The following is a 23,718-nucleotide window of genomic DNA, read 5'->3' on the forward strand; positions in this document are numbered from 1 at the left end:
GCAAAGCATTCCTGTATTTCAGGCAATACAAGGAATAAGAAGGAAAACCATCCTCACACCTAGGGAAAAATGGCCAGAAACAGCACGAAACCCCCAGCGTTGCTCTAAAAGCAGCCACGTAGGGCAAACATACCCGGATCTCAGGGAAAACTGGCCATAAATAGAAAAACATCCTCAGATTTGATGCCAAAACGTCCATTAAAAGGCAAAATGTCCCCACACCTCCCGCAAATATGGCCAAAGCTGCAAAACATCCCCGGATTGGGGCTCCAAAAGGCCATGGTAGGCAAAACATCCCCACACTGGCTGATGAATTTGCTTCTAAAAGAGAAAGCATCCTGATATTTGGGGCAAAAACGTTCATAAAGGCACAAGCGTCCCCGTATTTAGGGCCAAAATGGTCCTATCAGGGAAAGCGTGCCCAGACTGGCTGCAGAAATGGCCATAATGGACAAAAGAATTCTCACATTTTTGGGGAAAAGTGCATCTAAGGGGAAAAACATCCCCAGATTTGATGCAAAACTGGCCCTAAGAGCCAATGTGTGCCCAGACTTGGGTCAAAATTGGCCCAACGATCCAAGGCATGCCCTCATTTGGGGTAAAAACTGGCCCAAAGAGAAAAAACATGTGCAGACTTGGGTCAAAACTGTCCCCAAGAGCCAAAGCGTGCCCAGATTTGCATCAAAACTATCTCAACGATCGAAAGCGTGCCCTGAGATGGGGCAAGACTTGCCCCAAAGAGCCAAAGCGTGCCCAGATTTGCGGCAAAATTGACCCAACAATCCAAAGTGTGCCCAGATTTGGGGCAAAACCGCCCAAAGAGCCAAAGTGTTGCCAGATTTGGGGCAAAATTGGCCCAACGATCCAAGGCGTGCCCACACTTGGGTGGAAACTGGCCCAAACACTCAACGCGTGCCCTGATTTGGGTCGAAACTGGCCCAAGGAGCCAAAGCGTGTCCAGGTATGGATCAAAACTGTCCCAAAGAGCCAAAGCGTGCCCAGATTTGGGGCAAAACCACCCCAAAGAGCCAAAGTGTCCCCAGATTTCGGTCAAAATTGGCCCAACGATCCAAGGCGTGCCCACGTTTGGGTTGAGCATGGCCCTAAAAGCCAAAGCATGCCCCGATTTGGGTCAAAACCGTCCCAAAGAGCCAAAGCATGCCCAGATCTGGGTTGACACTGGTCCAAAGAGCCAATGCATGCCCAGATTCAGGTCAAAAGTAGGTTGAAGAGGCAAAGCATGACCAGATTCGGACAAAATTGTCAAAAGAGGGCTAACCATCCCCAGATTTGCTAAAATAGTTGACAATACAGAGCAAACCATGCCCAGATACAGGACAAAAATGGTCATAAAAGGAAAACATCCCCATTTTAGGCGTGGAAATAGCCTGAAAGGGAAAAACGTCTCTGAATTTGCTGCAGACGTGGCCAAAAAGGGGAAGAGGGCACAAGTGTGGGGGGCTGGTCCCCTGGGAAAGGGCCACCCCCACCTCCAGGAGTGGAGCTGAGCCCCCAGCAGTGTTTTTGTCACCGCCTGCACCACCGTGATAAGCACAACAACCACCAGCAGCACCCACGGTGACACAGAGGGGTACAAAATCCTCCCACCCCAGCCCCCTCCTCTGTGGGGCCGCACGCCCGAGGGACCGCAGGCTGAGCTTGTCCTAAATGCACCCAAAAATACCCCTGCAAGGGAAAAAACCCACCAGATTTCCTGCAAAACTGGCCATTAAGAGCCAAAGCATCCTCATATCTCATTAAAAATGGCCATAAACCACAACAGAGTCCCACAACCTGTTCCAAAAAGAGCTGCAAAGGGCAAATACGCCCCCACCTTTGCAGCAAAAATGCTCATGAAAAGAAGAGAAATGCTCAGATTCAGGGTAAAATTAGCCGCAAAAGGTAAAACATCCCAGGATTTGGAGCAAAAAATGGCCATGAAAGACAGAGAAATGCCACTATTTAGGCTAAAACTGGCAATACAGCGCAAAATCAAACCCAGATGTGGGGAAATCATGGTGCTAACCCATAAAACACCCACATATTTCTGCAAAGGTGGCAATAGAGGGCAAAGCATCTTCGTATGCGATCCAAAAATGTCCATAAAGGATAAAAACCATGGTCAGATTTGAGGCAAAACTGACTCTAAATAAAAAAAGCATCCCCAGATTTGGGGAAAAACCACATAAAGGGCAAAACGTTCCCAGATGTGGGGCACCACTGCACATAAAGGGTAAAAAACCCCCAGATTTGGGGCAAAACTGTCTCTAAATGAAAAGATGTCCCCAGATTTGCAGCAAAACTGCACATATAGGGCAAAACGTCCCCAGATTTGGGGCAAAACTGTCTCTAAAGCAAAAAAAAGTCCCCAGATTTGCAGCAAGACTGCACATATAGGGCAAAAATTCCCCAGATTTGGGGCAAAACTGTCTCTAAAGCAAAAAAATGTCCCCGGATTTGCAGCAAAACTGCACATAAAGAGCAAAACATCCCCAGATTTGGGGCAAAACTATCTGTAAAGAAACAAAATGTCCCCAGATTTGCAGCAAAACTGCACATAAAGGGTAAAAAACCCCAAGATTTGGGGCAAAACTGTCTCTAAAAAAAAATATGTCCCCAGATTTGGGGCAAATTTGCACATAAAGGGCAAAACATCCCCAGATTTGCTGGGGCATCCCTGCTGCCAGACAATTTAACCCCTTCTTGCAGCCGGCCCTCCTCGCCCTATCGTTCCCTCGTCGCGAACGATCACCGCTGAGCAGCCCTGATCAGAATTTCCCCTTCAAATCCCCACTTTTGTGGGGACCACCAACGCAAAAAAGGGAAAAAACACACACGGATTGGCAGCAAATGTGAAAATAAAGGGTAAAACGCGTCCCAATGTGGGACAAAAATGCTCCTCAGAGAAAAAGCGCGCTCACATTTTGTACGGAAAAGGCCAGCAAGGGCAAAAGCAGCCCTGGATTTCTGGCAGAAGTGGCCAAAAATGGAAAAACACCCCTATTTTCGGTGCTGCAGTGGCCAAAAAAGGGGAAAAGGGCTTAATCCCAGGGGCTGGAAGGGGAAAGGGCCCCCCCCGGGTGCACAGCTGAGCCCCCAGCAGCGTTTTTGTCACCACCTGCACCACTGTGGTTCTTACTACCATACCAACCATCAGCACCCACGGTGACACAGAGGGCTACAAAATCCTCCCACCCCAGCCCCCTCCTCTGCGGGACCGCACGCCCGAGGGACCGCAGGCTGGGCTTGTCCTAAATGCACCCAAAAATACCCCTACAAGGGAAAAAAACCACCAGATTTCCTGCAAAACTGGGCATCGAGTGCCAAAGCATCCCTGGATTCGCTGAAATGTCCATAAGGAGCAAAAGCATCCTCGTTTTTAGGAGAAAAAAACCACTGTAAAAGGAAAAATGTCCTCATATTTCTTGCAAATATGTTGGCCACAGAGGGCAAAGCATTCCTGTATTTCAGGCAATACAGGGAATAAGAAGGAAAATCATCATCACACCTAGGGAAAAATGGCCAGAAACAGCAAGAAGCCCCCAGGTTTGCTCTCAAAGCAGGCATGTAGGGAAAACATCCCCACATTTGGGGAAAAATTGGCTGCAAAGTGCAACGTCTCCCCAGATTTGCTGCAAAAATCACCCAGGAAGGAAAAAGCATCCCTGTGGTTGGGCACAACTGGGGATAATGGGGAAAAGCATCCTCGTATCGGGGGTAAAAATGGCATGAGAAGATAACAAGTCCCTCAATTGCTTGCGGAACTGGCTCTAAAACCAAAAGCATCCTCGCATTTGGGGCAAAAATGGCTCTAAACAAAAAAAAAACACCCCAAAATTACAAAGCATGGGCGTATCTGGGGTAAAACTGTTTGCAAAAGGTAAAATGTCCCCAGGATTGGGGCAAAGCTGGACATAAAAGGAAAAGCATCCCCAAATCTGATGCAAAACCAGCCATAGGGGGAAAAACATCCCCACATTGGGACAAAACTGCACAGAAGTGGCAAAACGCCCCCACGGTTGGGGCAGAAGGCAGCATTAAGTACAAGAAAAAATCCCATATTACCTGCAGATAAATGCAGAAAGGCAAAAGCACCGCCGGTTTGGGGCTAAAAAGGACATAAAATGCAAAATATCCCAACAGAAAGGGACAAAGGATCTTCATATTGGGGTAAAACAGTCGGTAAGAGGCAAAACTTCTCCATGCTGGCTGCAGGCATGGACCTAAAGGCTTAGAGCATCTCCTGTTGGGGGGAAAAGTGGCGATAAAGGGCAAAACAGGCCCAGATTTAAGTGAAAATGAGAGCTCAGATGCCAGCAGTGATTTTGTCACCACCTGCACCACCGTGATAATAAGCAGCAGTACCACTACCAGCACCCACGGTGACACAGGGAGGTACAAAAATCCCCCAGCCCAGCCCCCTCCTTGGCAGGGCGAAAACACCCAAGGGACGGCAAATGCTCACAAAAAGAAGAGAAATGCTCAAATTCAGGGTGAAATCAGCGGTAAAGGGCAAAACGTCCCCAGTTTGGGGACAAAACAGTCTCTAAGTCAAAAAGCATCCTCAGCTTTGGGACAAAACTGCACATACAGGGCAAAACATCCGCAGATTTGGGGCAGCAACTGCACATATAGGGGAAAACGTCATCAGATTTGGGGCGGAAACCGCACATAAAGGGCAAAACCAACTCCAGAATTGCTGCAGAAGTGGCCAGAAAATGGAAAAGTGGGCACAACCGGGCGGAGTGCTGGTCCCCCCAGATCTGGGCCTAACTAGGTAGAAAGGGCAACAATATTCCCAAATTTATGGGATAAATTGTTGTAAAGAGTAAAGCAACCCCAGCTGTGTGGCAAAAATGAAGAAAGGGAAAAATATCAATATATTCAGGGGAAAAATGGTCGTAAAAGGGAAAACGTGCCCACATTTGGAGAAAACACACCCAAACAGCCAAAGCGTGCCCAGATTTGGGTCAAAACAGGGCCTAAAAGGCAAAGTGTGTGCAGATTTTGGTCAAACCTGGCTCAACAATCCAAAGCATGCCAGGATTTGGGTCAAAAATTGCCCTAAGAGCTAAAGAATACTCGGATTTGGGTCGAGAATGGCCAAAAAGGCCCAAAGCGTGCCCAGATTTGGGTCAAAACAGGCCCAAAGAGCCAAAGTGTGCCCAGATTTGGGTCAAAACAGGGCCTAAAAGGCAAAATGTGCGCAGATTTTGGGCAAAACTGGCTCAACAATCCAAAGCATGCCAAGATTTGGGTCAAAAATTGCCCTAAGTGCTAACGCATACTCAGATTTGGGTCAAGAATGGCCAAAAAGGCCCAAAGCATGCCCAGATTTGGGTCAAAACAGGGCCCAAAGGCCCAAAGCGTGCCCAGTTTTGGGTCAAAACAGGGCCCAAAGGTACAAAGCGTGCCCAGATTTGGGTCAAAACAGGCCCAAAGAGCCAAAATGTGCCCAAATTTGGGGCAAAAATACTCCAAAGAAGCAAAGCGTGCCCAAACTTGGGGCAAAATGGTCAAATTAGGGAAAAACATCCCCAGATTTGATGGAAAAGCAATGATAAAGGGTAAAATATGCCCAGGCTGAGGGCAAAAATGGTGCTAAAAGGAAAAGCATCGCCACTTTCAGCAAAAATGAGACTAAAAGGCAAAAGTGTTCTCACAGTTGGAACAACTCTGGCCATAAAGGGCATAAGCTGGGCAGAAAACGGTATCAGGAGGCAAAACCAACCCCAGATTTTCTGCAGATGTGGCCAGAAAGGGGAAAAGGGCAAAACCGCAGGGCTGGTCCCCTGGGAAAGGGCCCCCCCGCTCCCGGGCGCGGAGCTGAGCCCCCAGCAGGGTTTTTGTCATCGCCTGCACCACCGTGATAAGCACACCAACCATAATAACTAGCACAAATATTGCCAGTAGCCACGGTGACACAGAGGGCTACAAAATCCTCCCCCCCCAGCCCCCTCCTCTGTGGGGCCGCAGGCTGAGCTTGCCCTAAATGCACCCAAAAATGCCTCTACAAGGGAAAAAAACCCACCAGATTTCCTGGAAGCTGCGAATCAAGTTCAAAAGCATCCCTGGATTCGCTGAAAGGTCCATAAGGAGTAAAAGCATCTGCATTTTTAGGAGAAAAAAGGGCCATAAAAGGAAAAAAGTCCTCATATTTCTTGAAAATATATTGGCCACAGAGCGCAAAGCATTCCTGTATTTCAGGCAATACAAGGAATAAGAAGGAAAACCATCCTCACACCTAGGGAAAAATGGCCAGAAACAGCACGAAACCCCCAGCCTTGCTCTAAAAGCAGCCACGTAGGGCAAACATACCCGGATCTCAGGGAAAACTGGCCATAAATAGAAAAACATCCTCAGATTTGATGCCAAAATGTCCATTAAAAGGCAAAACGTCCCCACACCTCCCGCAAATATGGCCAAAGCTGCAAAACATCCCCGGATTGGGGCTCCAAAAGGCCATGGTAGGCAAAACATCCCCACACTGGCTGATGAATTTGCTTCTAAAAGAGAAAGCATCCTGATATTTGGGGCAAAAACGTTCATAAAGGCACAAGCGTCCCTGTATTTAGGGCCAAAATGGTCCTATCAGGGAAAGCGTGCCCAGACTGGCTGCAGAAATGGCCATAATGGACAAAAGAATTCTCACATTTTTGGGGAAAAGTGCATCTAAGGGGAAAAGCATCCCCAGATTTGGGGCAAAACTGGCCAAAAGACACAAAGGGTGCCCCAATTTGGGGCAAAACTGGTCAAAAGGGGAAAAGCATGCCTAAGTTTTGCAGCAAAATGGACAATAAAGGGCAAAGCGTGCCCAGATTTAGAGCAAAAACGGTCATCAAAGGAAAACCATCGCCATATTTGGTACAAAAATGGCCATAAGGGACAAAACCAGACCAATATTTGCTGCGGTATTGGTCAAAAAAGGGGAAGAGGGCACAAGTGGGGGGGGCTGGTCCCCTGGGAAAGGGCCCTCCCCGCTCCTGGGGATGGAGCTGAGCTCCCAGCACCGTTTTTGTCACCACCTGCACCACCGTGATAAAGAATAATACCCCAACCAGCACCACTCACGGTGACACAAGGAGGTACAAAAACCCCCCCAGGCCCAGCCCCCTCCTCTGCGGGACCGCAGGCTCAGCTCATCCCTCCCACCCCCCCAAAATACCCCTCAAAGGGAAATACAGCCCCAGATCTGGCACCAAAATGGGGCATCAAGCACAACGTCTCCCCACATTTGCCGCAGAAATCACCCAGGAAGGAAAAAGCATCCCTGTGGTTGGGCAGAACTGGGGTTAATGGGCAAAAGCATCCTCGTATCGGGGGTAAAAATGGTCATAAAGGCAAAACGTCCGCAGATTTTCTGCTGAATTAGCCCTAAAAATCCCTGAATATCCCCCTGGCTGGGGCAAAAGTGGTCATAAATGAACAAACATCCTCTCAATTTAGGGAAAAAAAACCATCCTAAAATGGAAACTTGCCCTGACTTGCTGCAAAAGGGTCCAGAAAAAGGGAAAAAGGTCACGACCTGCACAAGCAGCCCCAGACTGGGGGCAAAAATAGCCATAAAGGGCAAAATCATCCCATGGCTTGGGCAATACTGCACCTGAGAGCCAAAGCGTGCCCACATTTGGGTCAAAACTGGCCAAAAAGAGACAAAGTATGCCTGCATTTGGGCCAAAACTGGCAAGAAGAGCCCAAGCGTGCACAGATTTGGGTCAAAACCGGGACAGAGAGATAAAGCGTGCACAGATTTGGGTCAAAACTGGCCCAAAGAGCCAAAGCGAAGCCAGATTTGGGTTGAAAGTGAGCTAAACAGGCAAAGCACGAGCAGATGTGGACAAAATTGTCAAAAGAGGGCAAAACATCCCCAGATGCCCTAAAAAAATTGACAATGAAGGGCAAACCATGCCCAGATCCACACAAAAAATGGTCGTAAAAGGAAAAAATCCCCGTATTAGGTGCAGAAATAGCCCAAAAGGGAAAAACGCCTCTGAATTTTCTGCAGACGTGGCCAGAAAGGGGAAGAGGGCACAACCGCAGGGCTGGTCCCCTGGGAAAGGGCCCCCCCCCAGTTCTGGGCATGGAGCTGAGCCCCCAGCAGAATTTTTGTCACCACCTGCACCACTGTGGTTTTACAATACCACACCAATTACCATCAGTACCCACGGTGACACAGAGGGGTACAAAATCCTCCCACCCCAGCCCCCTCCTCTGCGGGACCGCACGCCCGAGGGACCGCAGGCTGGGCTCGTCCTAAATGCACCCAAAAATACCCCTACAAGGGAAAAAAACCACCAGATTTCCTGCAAAACTGGGCATCGAGTGCCAAAGCATCCCTGGATTCGCTGAAATGTCCATAAGGAGCAAAAGCATCCTCGTTTTTAGGAGAAAAAAACCACTGTAAAAGGAAAAATGTCCTCATATTTCTTGCAAATATGTTGGCCACAGAGGGCAAAGCATTCCTGTATTTCAGGCAATACAGGGAATAAGAAGGAAAATCATCATCACACCTAGGGAAAAATGGCCAGAAACAGCAAGAAGCCCCCAGGTTTGCTCTCAAAGCAGGCATGTAGGGAAAACATCCCCACATTTGGGGAAAAATTGGCTGCAAAGCGCAACGTCTCCCCAGATTTGCTGCAAAAATCACCCAGGAAGGAAAAAGCATCCCTGCGGTTGGGCACCACTGGGGATAATGGGGAAAAGCATCCTCGTATCGGGGGTAAAAATGGCATGAGAAGATAACAAGTCCCTCAATTGCTTGCGGAACTGGCTCTAAAACCAAAAGCATCCTCGCATTTGGGGCAAAAATGGCTCTAAACAAAAAAAAAACACCCCAAAATTACAAAGCATGGGCGTATCTGGGGTAAAACTGTTTGCAAAAGGTAAAATGTCCCCAGGATTGGGGCAAAGCTGGACATAAAAGGAAAAACATCTCCAAATCTGATGCAAAACCAGCCATAGGGGGAAAAACATCCCCACATTGGGACAAAACTGCACAGAAGTGGCAAAACGCCCCCACGGTTGGGGCAGAAGGCAGCATTAAGTACAAGAAAAAATCCCATATTACCTGAAGATAAATGCAGAAAGGCAAAAGCACCGCCGGTTTGGGGCTAAAAAGGACATAAAATGCAAAATATCCCAACAGAAAGGGACAAAGGATCTTCATATTGGGGTAAACCAGTCGGTAAGAGGCAAAACTTCTCCATGCTGGCTGCAGGCATGGACCTAAAGGCTTAGAGCATCTCCTATTGGGGGGAAAAGTGGCGATAAAGGGCAAAACAGGCCAGATTTAAGTGAAAATGAGAGCTCAGATGCCAGCAGTGATTTTGTCACCACCTGCACCACCGTGATAATAAGCAGCAGTACCACTACCAGCACCCACGGTGACACAGGGAGGTACAAAAATCCCCCAGCCCAGCCCCCTCCTCTGCGCGGCCGCACGCCCGAGGGACCACAGGCTGGGCTCGTCCTAAATGCACCTAAAAATGCACCTGAAAGGGAAATAAAGGCCCAGATTTGGTGCAAAAATAGTCCTAAAGGGAAAAAGCATCGCCATAGTTTGGGCAATACTGCACCTAAGTATCAAAATCTACCCATATTTGGGTCGAAAGTGGCCTAAAGAGCCGAAAGGTGCCCAAAGTCTGCCCAGATTTGGGTCAAAACCGCCCCAAAGAGCCAAAGTGTTGCCAGATTTGGGGCAAAATTGGCCCAACAATCCAAGGCGTGCCCACACTTGGGTTGAAACTGGCCCAAACACTCAACGCGTGCCCCGATTTGGGTCGAAACTGGCCCAAGGAGCCAAAGCGTGTCCAGGTATGGATCAAAACTGTCCCAAAGAGCCAAGGCGTGCTCAGATTTGGGTCAAAACTGCCCCAAAGAGCCAAAGTGTTGCCAGATTTGGGGCAAAATTGGCCCAACAATCCAAGGTGTGCCCACTTTTGTGTTGAAACTGGCCCAAACACCCAACGCGTGCCCCGATTTGGGTCGAAACTGGCCCAAGGAGCCAAAGTGTGTCCATATATGGATCAAAACTGCCCCTAAGAGCCAAAGCGTGCTCAGATTTGGGTTTAGCATGGCCCAAAAAGCCAAACCATGCCCTGATTTCGGTCAAAACTGGCCCAACGATCCAGCTCTGCCCAGATTCAGGTTAAAAGTGGGCCAAAGCATGCCCAGGTGTGGACAGAATTGTCAAAAGAGGGCAAAACAATGGCAGATTTGCTAAAAATATAGTCAATAAAGGGCAAACCATGCCCAGATTCACACAAAAATGGTCATAAATGGAAAACATCCCCAGATTTGGTGCAGAAGTGGCCTAAAAAGGGAAAAGCGTCTCTGAATTCTCTGCAGACGTGGCCAGAAAGGGGAAGAGGGCACAACCGCAGGGCTGGTCCCAGGGGAAAGGCCAGCAGCGTTTTTCTCATCGCCTGCACCACTGTGATAAGCACACCAACCATAACTACAACGACTAGCACCCACGGTGACACAGAGGGCTACAAAATCCTCCCACCGCAGCTCCCTCCTCTGCGGGGCCGCACGCCCGAGGGACCGCAGGCTGAGCTCCTCCTAAATGCACCCAAAAATGCCCCTACCAGGGAAAAATTGCCCCAGAATTGCTGCAAAGCTGGGCACAGAATGCCAAAGCATCCTCATATCTCATTAAAAATGGCCATAAACTACAACAGAGTCCCACAATCTGTTCCAAAAAGAGCTGCAAAGGGCAAATACGTCCCCACCTTTGCAGCAAAAATGCTCATGAAAAGAAGAGAAATGCTCAGATTCAGGGTAAAATTAGCGGTAAAGGGCAAAACATCCCCAGTTTGGGGGCAAAACTGTCTCTAAGTAAAAAAGCATCCTCAGATTTGGGGCAAAACTACACATAAAGGGCAAAAAGTCCCCATGTTTGGGGCAAAACCTGCACCGTAAGGGCAAAATGTCCCCAGATTTGGGGCAGAAACTGCACATAAAGGGCAAAACCAGCTCCAGATTTGCTGCAGAAGTGGCCAGAAAGGGGAAGAGGACACAACTGGGCAGGGGGCTAGCCCCCCAGATTTGGGGCCAAACTAGCCAGAAAGGGCAAAAGTATTCCCAAAGTATGGGATAAAGTCTTGTAAAGAGAAAAGAAGTCCCACATTTGTGGCCAAAAAAAAGAAGAAAGGGATAAATATTGCCATGCATAGGCAAAAATGGTCATAAAAGGGAAAGCGTGCCCAGATTTGTGTCGAAACTGGCCCAAAGAGTCAACGCGTGGCCAGATCTGGGTCAAAACACTCCCAAAGACACAAAGCATGCCAAGATTTGGGTTAAAACTGGACCAAAAAGCCAAAGCATGCACTGATTTTTGTCACAACTAACCCAAAGAGCCAAAGCGTGCCCAGATTTGGGTCAAAACTTCCCCAAGGAGCCAAAGCGTCCCCAGATTTAGGTAGAGAATATCCCAAATAACCAACACATACCCACATTTGTGTCAAAAATTGCCCTAATACTGTGGCAGTACACCCCCCCCCCCAGCAGGAAACGTAACTTCTCCAGGCTTCAGGGTTGAGAATGGCCAAAAAGGGCCAAAGGATGCCCCAATGTGGGTCAAACCAGGCCCTAAAAAAGAAAGCGTGAGCAGATTTGGATCAAAACTGGCCCAAAGAGCAAAAGCATGCCCAGATTTTGGCCAAATATGCCCAAAAAGCCAACACATGCCCAGATTTTGGGCAAAAATTGCCCTAAGGCCTAAAGCATACTCAGATTTGGGTTGAGAACGGCCAAAAAATGCCAAAGTGTGCCCTGATTTGGGCCATAACTTGTCCAAACACCCAAAGCATGCCAGGATTTGCGATGAAACTGGCCCCAAAAGCCAACGCGTGCACATATTTAGGCCAAAAATTGTCCAAAGACAAAAGCCTTCTCAGATTTGGGTCAAGAATGGCCAAAAAGGGTAAAAGTGTGGCCCGACAGTGGTCAAAACTGGCCCAAAGAGCCAAAGCATGCCAAGATTTGAGAGAAAACTGACACAAAGAGCCAAAGCATGCCAAGATTTGGGTCAAAAATTCCTCTAAGAGCCAAAGTGTGCCCAGATTTGGGTTAAAACTGACCCGAAGCACCAAAGCATACACAGATTTAGGCCAAGAATTGCCCTAAGATCCAAAGCGTGCTTAGATTTGGGTCAAGAATGGTCAAAAAGAGCCAAGCCATGCACAAATTTGGGTCAAAACTGGCCCAAAGGGCCAAAGCACGGCTACATTTGGGTCAAAATCGGCCCTAGGAGTCAAAGTGTGTACAGATATGGGTCCAAAGTGGCCCAAAGAGCCAAAGTGTTGCCAGATCTGGGTCAAAACTGGCCCAAAGAGGACAGAAATGGCGCTAAAATGCAAAGCGTGAACGGACTTTGGCCAAAAATTCCTCTAAGAGCCAAAGCATGACCTGACTTCGGTCAAAACTGGCCCAAACAACCAAAGCGTGCCCAGATTTGGGGCAAAAATTGCCCTAGGAGCCAAAGTCTGCTCAGATTTGGGTTGAGAATGGCCAAAAAGGGCCAAAGCGTGCTCAGATTTGGGTCAAAACTGGCCCAAACAGCCAAAGCATGCCTTGAATGGTGTCAAAACTGCCCAAAGAGCCAGAGTGTGCCTAGATTTGGGCCAAATCTGGCCCAGAAAGCTGCGCTGTGCACAGATTTGGGCCAAAAATTGCCCTAGGAGCCAAAGCCAGCTCAGATTTGGGTTGAGAATGGCCAAGAAGGGCCAAGCCATGCACAAATTTGGGTCAAAACTGGCCCAAAGAGCCAAACCATGCCCACATTTGGGTCAAAACTGGCCCTAAAAGGCAAACCATGAACAGATTTGGTCTAAAATTGTCCTAAGAGCCAAAGCCAGCTCAGATTTGGGTTGAGAATGGCCAAAAAGGGCCAAAGGGTGCCCGGATTTGGGTCAAAACACACCCGAAGACACAAAGCATGCCAAGATTTGGGCCAAATCTGGCCCTAAGAGCCAAAGTGTGCACAGATTTGGGGCAAAAAGTGCCCTAAAAAATAAAGCATACTCAGATTAGGATTGAGAAGGGCCAAAAAGGGCCAAAGCATGCAACGATTGGGATCAAAACTGGCCCAAAGAGCCAAACCATGCCCAGATTTGGGTCAAAAATGCCCCTAAAAGGCAAAGCCTGAACAGATTTGGGCCAAAAATTCCTCTATGAGCCAAAGCATGACCTGACTTCAGTCAAAACTGGCCCAAAGTGCCAAAGCGTGCCTAGAGTTGGGGAAAAAATTACCCTAAGAAACAAAGCCTGCTCAGATTTGGGTTGAGAATGGCCAAAAAGCGCCAAAGTGTGCCCGGATTTAAGTGAAAACTGGACAAAGAGACAAAACGTGCCCAGATTTGGGCCAAAAAGTGCCCTAAATCCTAGAGCATACTCAGATTTGGGTGAAGAATGGCCAAAAAAGGCCAAAGTGTGTCGTGATGTGGGTCAAAAATCATCCCAAAAGGCAAAGCGTGCGCAGATTTTCATCAAAACTGGCCCAAAGAGCCAAAGTGCGCACAAATTTGGGTCAAAAATTGCCCTAAGAGCCAAAGCGTGCACAGATTTGGGTGAAGAATGGCCAAAAAGGGCCAAAGCGTGCCCAGCTTTGGGTCAAACCTGACCCAACGATCCAAGGCATGCCCACACTTTGGTCCAAACTGTCCCAAAGAGCCAAAGTGTGCCAAGATTTGGGGCAAAACTGGCCTAAAGAGCCAAAGTATGCCACGATTTGGGGCAAAACCGGCCTAAAGAGCCAAAGTGTGCCAAGATTTGGGGCAAAATTGGCCTAAAGACCCAAAGTGTGCCAAGATTTGGGGCAAAACTGGCCTAAAGACCCAAAGTGTGCCAAGATTTGGGGCAAAACTGGCCTAAAGACCCAAAGTGTGCCAAGATTTGGAGCAAAACTGGCCTAAAGAGCCAAAGTGTGCCAAGATTTGGGGCAAAACTGGCCTAAAGACCCAAAGTGTGCCAAGATTTGGAGCAAAACTGGCCTAAAGACCCAAAGTGTGCCAAGATTTGGGGCAAAACTGGCCTAAAGACCCAAAGTGTGCCAAGATTTGGAGCAAAACTGGCCTAAAGAGCCAAAGTGTGCCAAGATTTGGGGCAAAACTGGCCTAAAGAGCCAAAGCGCGCACACATTTGCGTCAAAACTGGACAAAGAGCCAAAGCCCGCCCGGATTTGGGTCAAAACTGGCCCCAAGAGCCTAAATGTGGCCAGGTTTGGGTCAAAACTGGCCCCAAGAGCCAAAGCGTGCCCAGATTTGGGCCAAAAAGTGCCCTAAGACCTAAAGCATACTCAGTTTTGGGTGAAGAATGGCCAAAAAGGGCCAAAGTGTGTCGTGATGTGGGTCAAAAATCACCCTAAAAGGCAAAGCGTGCGCAGATTTTCATCAAAACTGGCCCAAAGAGCCAAAGTGCGCACAAATTTGGGTCAAAAATTGCCCTAAGAGCCAAAGCGTGCACAGATTTGGGTGAAGAATGGCCAAAAAGGGCCAAAGCACGCCCAGATTTGGGTCAAAACTGGCCCGAAGAGCCAAAGCGTGCCCAGATTTGGGCCAAAAACCAACCAAATCGTCACAGGAGAAGGTTTTTGAGTTGTTTTGGGGACAGAGCGCAGAGCGGTGCGGGTGCGGGCATTTGTGGTGATGGCCTGAGGGTGCTTGGGGTCACTGGAAGCATCTGGGTGCCATGTGAAGGTGCTTGGGTGCTATGCAAGGACACTTGGGTGCCATTCAGGGGGCACTCGGGCTCACGGCAAAGGGTGCTGTGCAAGGGGCCGGGCTCCGCGCAAGGGTGCTTGGGTGCCACGCGATGGGTCCAGGGTCCATGGAAAGGGTCTCACCCTACGTGGAAGGGTGCTTGGGTGCTCTGCAAAGGATCTCGGCTCCATGCAAGGGTGCTTGGGTGCCCTGCAATGGGACCGGGTTCCATGGAATGGGTCTCATCCTCCGTGGAAGGGTGCTTGGGTGCTCTGCAAAAGCACTTGGGTGCCATGCAATGGGTCCAGGTTGCGTGCAAAGGGTCTCATCCTCCACCCAAGGGTGCTTGGGTGCTCTGCAAAGGGTGCAGGCTGCATGGAATGGGTCACATCTTCCATACAAGGGTGCTGGGGTGCCATGCAGTGGGTCCAGGCTCCAGGCAAAGGGTCTCATCCTCCATGGAAGGGTGCTTGGGTGCTCTGCAAAGGATCTGGGCTCCATGCAAGGGTGCTTGGGTGCCATGCAATGGGTCCAGGGTCCATGGAAAGGGTCTCACCCTCCGTGGAAGGGTGCTTGGGTGCTCTGCAAAGGCACTTGGGTGCCATGCAATGGGTCCAGGCTCCGTGCAAAGGGTCTCATCCTCCATGGAAGGGTGCTTGGGTGCTCTGCAAAGGATCTGAGCTCCACGCAAGGGTGCTTGGGTGCCATGCGATGGGTCCAGGGTCCATGGAAAGGGTCTCACCCTCCACCCAAGGGTGTTTGGGTGCTCTGCAAAAGATCTGGGCTCCATGCAAGGGTGCTTGGGTGCCATGCGATGGGTCTAGGTTCCATGGAAAAGGGTCTCATCCTCCACCCAAGGGTGCTCGGGTGCTCTGCAAAGGGTGCAGGCTGCATGCAAGGGGTCACATCCTCCATACAAGGGTGCTTGGGTGCCATGCGATGGGTCCAGGGTCCATGGAAAGGGTCTCACCCTCCGTGGAAGGGTGCTTGGGTGCTCTGCAAAGGCACTTGGGTGCCACGCAATGGGTCCAGGCTCCGTGCAAAGGGTCTCATCCTCCATGGAAGGGTGCTTGGGTGCTCTGCAAAGGATCTGGGCTCCGTACAAGGGTGCTTGGGTGCCATGCGATGGGTCCAGGGTCCACGCAAAGGGTCTCATCCTCCACCCAAGGGTGCTGGGGCGCCCTTCAAAGGGTGCAGGCTCCGTGCGAATTTCGCTCGGGTGCTCGGCAAGGCTCTCGACCGCCGAGCCGAAACCCCGACGCAACCGCTCGAGCGCATCCAAGCGGGGCCAACAGTTGTCGCGCCTCGTCGCCTTCCGCTTCCTCCCGTGTTCAGCCGGTGGCTTCTATGATTTTTTTTTTTTTTTTTTTTTTTTTTTCCTTTTTTTGGCCGGCGGCGCACCGGCCCGGCGTCACCGTGAGCAGCTTTCGCGCAGTAGTAGGTGGCCGTGTCGTCGGCCCTGAGGCTGTTCATCTGCAACGTGAGCGTGTTCTGGGAGTTGTCCCTCGAGACGGTGAAACGTCCCTTAACCGCCGGCCCGTAACCGGTGGTATCGCCACCGCTCCGATGACTCGCGACCCACTGGAAACCTTTGCCGGGAGCGTGACGAATCCAAACCATGTCGCTTTTGCCGAAAGCGAAGCCGGAGGCCTTGCAGAGGAGACGCAGGGACCCCCCGGGTGTTTGGAGACCACCTCCGGATTCGACCAGTTGCACGGCCGCCCGCAGCCCTGCGGAAAAAAAGAAGAAAAAGACGGAATTAAATCGGGTCCCGGCGTCGTTAAGTCCAAAATCGACGCTCAAGGCGTTGGGTCGCGTTGAGTTGCGTTGGGTTGACCTACCTGGGAGGGCGGCGAGGAAGAAGAGGAGGAGGAAGGTGGGGGCCGTGTGGCTGCCCATGGTGGAGAGGAAGAGGATGGGGGAAGCCGGGGGGATGTGCCACCATGGCGAGCCGGCGGGGTTTTAAAGGCGCCGAGCGTCGGGAATTTGCATAAAGAGGGGCGGGGAGGGGGTCGTTATCGTCACCCCTCGTCACCCACCGTCACCCATTGCAAATCTACGGTGGGTGCTCGTTGGGGGAGGGGGGGGAAGGTGGGGGAGGGGAAGATCGATTTTTTTTTTTTTTTTTTTTTAATTAATCCGCCGCCGAGTTGACGGCCCATTGGGTAACGACGGGCGGTCGTTGGGGCGAGGGGTTAATTAATTGCGCGGTCGGCAGCGAGCCCTTATTACGAGGGAATTCTTTAATTACGAGCTTGGCCGCGCAGTTAGAATTGGTTACGCTGATAAATTATTTAATTGCCGTCTTCGCCACGCGCCCTGATAATGGTTTCATACCAAATTATTTAATTAAAAACTCTTCCGTGCACCTTTCTATCGGTTTTATACCAAATTATTTAATTACTAGCTCTGCCACGCACTTTTCTATTGCTTTTATAACGAATTATTTAATTACAAGCTTGGCCGGGCACCCTTGGATCATTATTTAACGACTCAATTAATTACAAGCTCGGCCATGCAGCTTTATATCAATTTTATAACAAATTATTTAATTACAAGCTCTTCTGTGCACCTTTGGATCAGTTTTATACCAAATTAATTAATTACGAGCCCCGCTGTGCACCTTTATGTCGTTTTTATAACGAATTATTTAATTACAAGCTCGGCCATGCCCCTTTCCATCGCTTTTATACCAAATTAATTAATTACAAGCTCTGCTGTGCACCTTTATGTCATTTTTTACACCAAATTATTTAATTACGAGCTCGGCCGGGCACCATTATATCATTTATATAACGAATTAATTAATTGCCAGCCCTGACGAGGGCTCTTAGCGCATCTTTGCAGTGAATTGTTTAATTGCAATCTTTATAGTGCGCCCTGATCACTTAATTACACGGAATTAATTAATTGCAGTTGCTGCAGTGCCTCGATCAATTACTTACACTAATTAACTTAACTGCAATGTCTGCAGTGCGCTGATCACTTAATTACACGGAATTAATTAATCGCAATCACTGCAGTGCCCTTATAGTTTATTTACACAGAATTAATTAATTGCAATGGCTGCAGTGCCCTGATCAATTATTTACACTAATTAATTAATTGCAATGGCTGCAGTGCCCTGATCAATTATTTACACTAATTAATTAATTGCAATGGCTGCAGTGCCCTTATCATTTATTTACACTGATTAATTTAATTGGAATCACTACAGTGTCCTGATCACTTAATTACACTGAATTAATTTAATTGGAATCACTACAGTGTCCTGATCACTTAATTACACTGAATTAATTTAATTGGAATCACTACAGTGTCCTGATCACTTAATTACACTAAATTAATTGCAAGCTCTGCAGTGCCCTGATCACTTAATTACACTGATGAATTAATTAATTGCAACCACTACAGTGCCCTGATCACTTAATTATGCAAATTAAATTAATTGCAATCCCTTGATCACTTCATTACATTAATTAATTTAGTTACAAGCTCTGAGGCACCCTGATCACTTAATTACACTGATTAGTTTAATTGCAGCCACTACAGAGCCCTGATCACTTAATTACATGGAATTAATTTAATTGGAATCACTACAGTGCCCTGATCACTTAATTACATGGAATTAATTTAATTGGAATCACTACAGTGCCCTGATTACTTAATTACATGGAATTAATTTAATTGGAATCACTACAGTGCCCTGATTACTTAATTACATGGAATTAATTTAATTGGAATCACTACAGTGCCCTGATTACTTAATTACATGGAATTAATTTAATTGGAATCACTACAGTGCCCTAATCACTTAATTACACTGATTAATTTAATTGCAATCACTGCAGTACCCTTATCACTTAATTACACTAATTAATTTAATTACAAGCTCTGCAGTGCCCTGCTCACTTAATTATGTGAATTAATTAATTGCAGTCGCTGCAGTGCCCTGCTCAATTATTTACACTAATTAATTAATTGCAAGCTCTGCAGTGCCCTGATCATTTATCTTCACTAATTAATTAATTGCAAACACGGAAGTGCCCAGATCACTTAATTACACTAATTATTTAATAATGATTGCCGCTGTGCCCTGATTAAGATTACACTGAATTAATTAATTGCCAGCCCTTGCCCTGCACTAATTATCCTGGAATTATTTAATTACCCTCTTTGTGGGTAATTATTGTTTATTTGGGTTTGGTTCTTTCCTGGTAGTGACCTCATTGCTGACATCACGGGCACCGTTTTGGGGCAGAAAGGCGGGTTTTGGGGGACTGCCGGAACACCCTTCCCTGCTCCGGGGGGGCAGGATTTTGGGAAAAGTCTGGGATTTGGGGAAAAGTCTGGGATTTTGGGATACAGGCCCGGGATTCTAATCCCCAAGGAAAGGATTTGGGGGAAAAGAATGGGATTTGGGGAAGATGGTGGGATTTGGGGATTCAGGGTAGGGATGCTTAAGTTCAGGGCAAGAATTTTGGGAAAATAATGGGAATTAGGGAAGAAGCTGGGATTTTGGGAAAACGGTGGTGGTTTGGGATACAGGGTAGGGATGCAGGTCCTCAGGGCAAGGATTTGGGGAAAATAATGGAAATTTGGGAAGAGGCCGGGATTTGGGGAAAACTATGGAGGTTTAGGATACAGGGTAGGGATGCCGATCCTCAGGGAAAGGATTTGGAGAAAATAGTGGGAATTAGGGAAGAGGCTGGGATTTGGGGAAAATAATGGGAATTTGGGAAGAGGCTGGGATTTGGGGCAAACTATGGAGGTTTGGTATGCAGGACAGGGATGCCGATCCTCAGGGAAAGGATTTGTGGAAAATAATGGGATTTTGGGAACAGGCTGGGATTTTGGGATGCAGGTTAGGAATGCTGATCCTCAGGGAAAGGATTTTGGGAAAATCATGGGAATTAGGGAAGAGGCTGCAATTTTGGGGAAATCATGGGAATTAAGGAAGAGCCTGGGATTTGTGGAAAATGCTGGAGTTTTGGGATACGGGGTAGGGATGCTGATCCTCAGAGAAAGGATTTTGGGAAAATCATGGGAATTAGGGAAGAGGCTTGGATTTGGGGAAAATAATGGGAATTAGGGAAGAGGTTGGGATTTTGGGGAAGTGCTGGAGGTTTGGGATACAGGGTAAGGATGCTGATCCTCAGGGAAAGGATTTGTGGAAAATAATGGGATTTTGGGAAGAGGCTGGCATTTGGGGATGCAGGTTAGGAATGTTGATCCTCAGGGAAAGGATTTTGGGAGAATAGTGGGATTTGGGGAAGAGGCTGGAATTTTGGGATGCCGATCCTCAGGGAAAGGATTTGTGGAAAATAATGGGATTTTGGGAACAGGCTGGGATTTTGGGATGCAGGTTAGGAATGCTGATCCTCAGGGAAAGGATTTTGGGAAAATCATGGGAGTTAGGGAAGAGGTTGGGATTTGGGGAAAATAATGGGAATTAGGGAAGAGGCTGGGATTTTGGGGAAGTGCTGGAGGTTTGGGATACAGGGTAAGGATGCTGATCCTCAGGGAAAGGATTTGTGGAAAATAATGGGATTTTGGGAAGAGGCTGGCATTTGGGGATGCAGGTTAGGAATGTTGATCCTCAGGGAAAGGATTTTGGGAGAATAGTGGGATTTGGGGAAGAGGCTGGAATTTTGGGATGCGGGGCCAGGATGCTGATGCTCCAGGAAAGGATTTTTGGGAAAAAAATGGCAATTTGGGAAAATGCTGGGATTTTGGGATACAGGGTAGGAATACTGATGCTTAGGGAAAGGATCTTAGGAAAATAAAGGGGTTTGGGGAAGAGGCTGGGATTTTGGGAAAATGCTGGGATTTTGGGATACAGGGTAGAAATGCTGATCCTCAGGACAAGGATTTGGGAAAAATAATGGGATTTTGGGATGCAGAGCTGGGATGCTGATGCTTTGGGAAAGGATTTTGGGAAAATAATGGGAATTTGGGAAGATGCAAGGATTTGGGGATACAGGGTATGGATGCTTATCCTCAGGGAAAGGATTTTGGGAAGATGGTGGGAATTTGGGAAGATGCTGGGTTTTTTTGGATGCAGGGCATGGATGCTAATCCTCAGGGAAAGGATTTTTGGAAAATAATGGGTATTTGCAAAGATGCTGGGATTTTGGGATACGGGGTATGGATGCAGCTCCTCAGGGAAAGGTTTTTGGAAAAGTAATGGGATTTTGGGGAAAGAGACTGGGATTTGGGGATGCAGGGCAGAGATGGTCTTGCTTGGGACAAGATTTTGGGGAAAATGGTGGGATTTGGGGAAAATGGTGGGAATTTGGGATGCAGAGCAGGGGTGCTGATCCTCAGGGAAAGGATTTGGGGAAGGTGCTGGGATTTTGGGAAGATGCAAGGATTTGGGGAATGCAAGGCAGGCGTATCGTGGCTTAGAGCAAAGATTTTTGGAAGATGGTGGGATTTGGGGGAAATGCTGGAATTTAGGGATGCAGAGCAGGGATCCTGATGCTCAGGACAAGAATTTGGGGAAGATGTTGGAATTTGGGAAGTGGCTGGTGTTCTGGGATACAGTGCGGTGATCCCCATGCTCAGGGCAAGTTTTTGGGGAAAATACTGGGATTTGGGGTAGGTTCTGGGATTTGGGAATGCAGGAAAGGATGCTGATGCTCTGGGCAAGGATTTGGGGAAAATAATGGAAATTTGGGAAGATGATGGGATTTGGAGAGGCAGAGCAGGGATACTGATGCTGCGGACACACATTTTGGGAAGATGCTGGAATTTTGGAAGACTTTTGGATTTTGGGAAGCAGAGCAGGGATCCTGATGCTCAGGACAAGGATTGTGGGAACATAGTGGGATTTTGGGAAGATGCTGGGATTTGGGGACGCAGGGCAGGGATGCTGATGCTCAGGGCAAGGATTTTGGGGAAAGATGGTGGGATTTTGGGGAAGATGCAGGTCAGTGATGCTCATGCTCAGAGCAAGGATTTTTGGGAAGATAGTTGGATTTAGGGGAAGATATGGGGATTTTGGGATGCAGGGCAGGGGTATGTTGGCTCAGAGGTAGGATTGGGGGAAGATGGTGGGATTTTGGGAAAATGGTGGGATTTAAAATTGCAGGGAAGGGACGCTGCTGCTCGGGACAAGGATTTTGGGAAAGATGCTGGGATTTTGGGAAGATGTTTGGATTTGGAGATTCATATCAGGGATGCTGATGCTCAGAGCAAGGATTTTTGGGAAGATGCTGGGATTTGGGGATGCAGGCCAGGGATGTTAATGCTCAGGGCGAGGATTTTGAGGAAGATATTAGGATTTTGGGGATGATGCTGGGATTTGGGGATGCAGGATAAAGATGCCAATGCTTGAGGCAAGGATTTTTGGGAAGGTGCTGGGATTTGGGGATGCAGGACAAGAATACCGATCCTTGAGGCTAGGATTTAGGGAAGATAGTTGGATTTTAGGGAAGATGCTGGGATTTGGGGATGCAGGGCGGGGTTGCTGATGCTCAGGGCAAGGATTTTGGGGAAGATGGTGGGATTTTGGGAAGATGCTTGGATTTGAAGATGCATATCAGGGATGCTGATACTCAAAGCAAGGATTTTGGGGGGAAATGCTGGGATTTGGGGATGAAAGGCAGAGGTTTCTGGGCTCAGGGCAAGGATTTTGGCAAGATGCTGATATTTTGGGAAAATGCTGGGATTTGGGGATGCAGGCCAGGGATGTTAATGCTCAAGGCAAGGATTTTGGGGATGATGCTGGGATTTTGGGGATGATACTGGGATTTGGGGGAAGATGCTGGGAGTTTGGGATACAAGGCAGGGATGCTGATGCTCAGGGAAAGGGTTTTGAGGAAGATGCTGGGATTTTAGGGAAGATGTTGGGATTTGGGGATGCAGGACAAAGATGCCAATGCTTGAGGCAAGGATTTAGGGAAGATAGTTGGATTTTAGGGAAGGTGCTGGGATTTGGGGATGCTGGTACACGGGGCTAGTATTTCGGGGAAGATATCGGGATTTTGGGGGAAGATGTTGGGATTTGGAGATGCAAGGCAGGGATGCTGATGCTTGGGGCAAGGAATTTTCCTATATAATATGATTTTTGGGAAAATGCTGGGATTTGGGGATGCAGAGCAAGGATGCTGATGCATGGGGCCAAGGAATTTGGGGAAGATGCAGGGATTTTGGGAAGATACTCGGATTTGGGGATGCATGTCAGGAATGCTGATGGTCAGAGGAAGGATTTTGGGGAAGATGCCAGGATTTTGGGGAAGATGCTGGGATTTGGGGATGGAGGGCACAGGGGTCTGGGCTCAGAGCAAAGGTTTTGGGAAGTTGCTGAGATATGAGGAAAATACTGGGATTTGGGGATACAGGGCCAGGTTGCTGAATGCTGAGAGCAAGGATGTTCAGGAATATGCTGGAATTTTGGTAAAGATGCTGGGATTTGGAAATGCAGGGCAAGGATGTTGTTGCTTGGGGCAAGGATTTTGGTGAATATGCTGGAATTTGGGGGAAGATACTGGGATTTTTGGAAGCAGGGCAGGGATGCTGATGCTCGGAGAAAGGTTTCGGGGAAGATTCTGGATTTGGGGAAGATGCTGGGATTTTGGGAAGACGCTGGGATTTGGAGATGCAGGGCAGGGATATCTGGGTTTAGAGGAAGGATTTTGGAAAGTTGCTGGGATTTTGGGAAGATGCTGGGATTTGGGGATACAGGGCAAGGATACTGATGCTTGGGCCAAGGACTTGGGGAAGATGGTGGGATTTGGGGGAAAACAGTGGGATTTTGAGCTGCGGGGCAGGGATGTTGATGTTTGGAGGAAAGATTTTGGGAAAGATGTTGGGATTTTTTGGAAGATGCTGGGATTTGGGGATGCAGGACTGATGCTGATTACTGGGGCAAGGATTATGGGAAGATAATTGGATTTGGGGCAAGATGATGGGATTTTGGGATGCACGGCATGGAAACTGATGTTCAGGCCAAGGATTTTAGGAAGATGCTGGGATTTTTGGCAAGATGGTGGGATTTGGGCATGCTGGGCAG

At 48.3% G+C, this 23,718-nt stretch overlaps 1 gene segment (V, D, J or C); it reads right to left on the bottom strand.

Moving 5' to 3' along the window:
• Positions 1-53: 53 nt before the first annotated feature.
• Positions 54-16,628, bottom strand: LOC126036704 (immunoglobulin heavy variable 3-23-like). The segment is given in 3 exon segments: positions 54-59; positions 16,104-16,432; positions 16,544-16,628. Coding segments are annotated over 3 exon segments (393 nt in total).
• Between the last annotated feature and the right edge of the window lie 7,090 nt (positions 16,629-23,718).

Source organism: Accipiter gentilis, unplaced genomic scaffold (genome assembly GCF_929443795.1).
Source record: "Accipiter gentilis unplaced genomic scaffold, bAccGen1.1, whole genome shotgun sequence".
Classification (NCBI taxonomy): Eukaryota; Metazoa; Chordata; class Aves; order Accipitriformes; family Accipitridae; genus Astur; species Astur gentilis.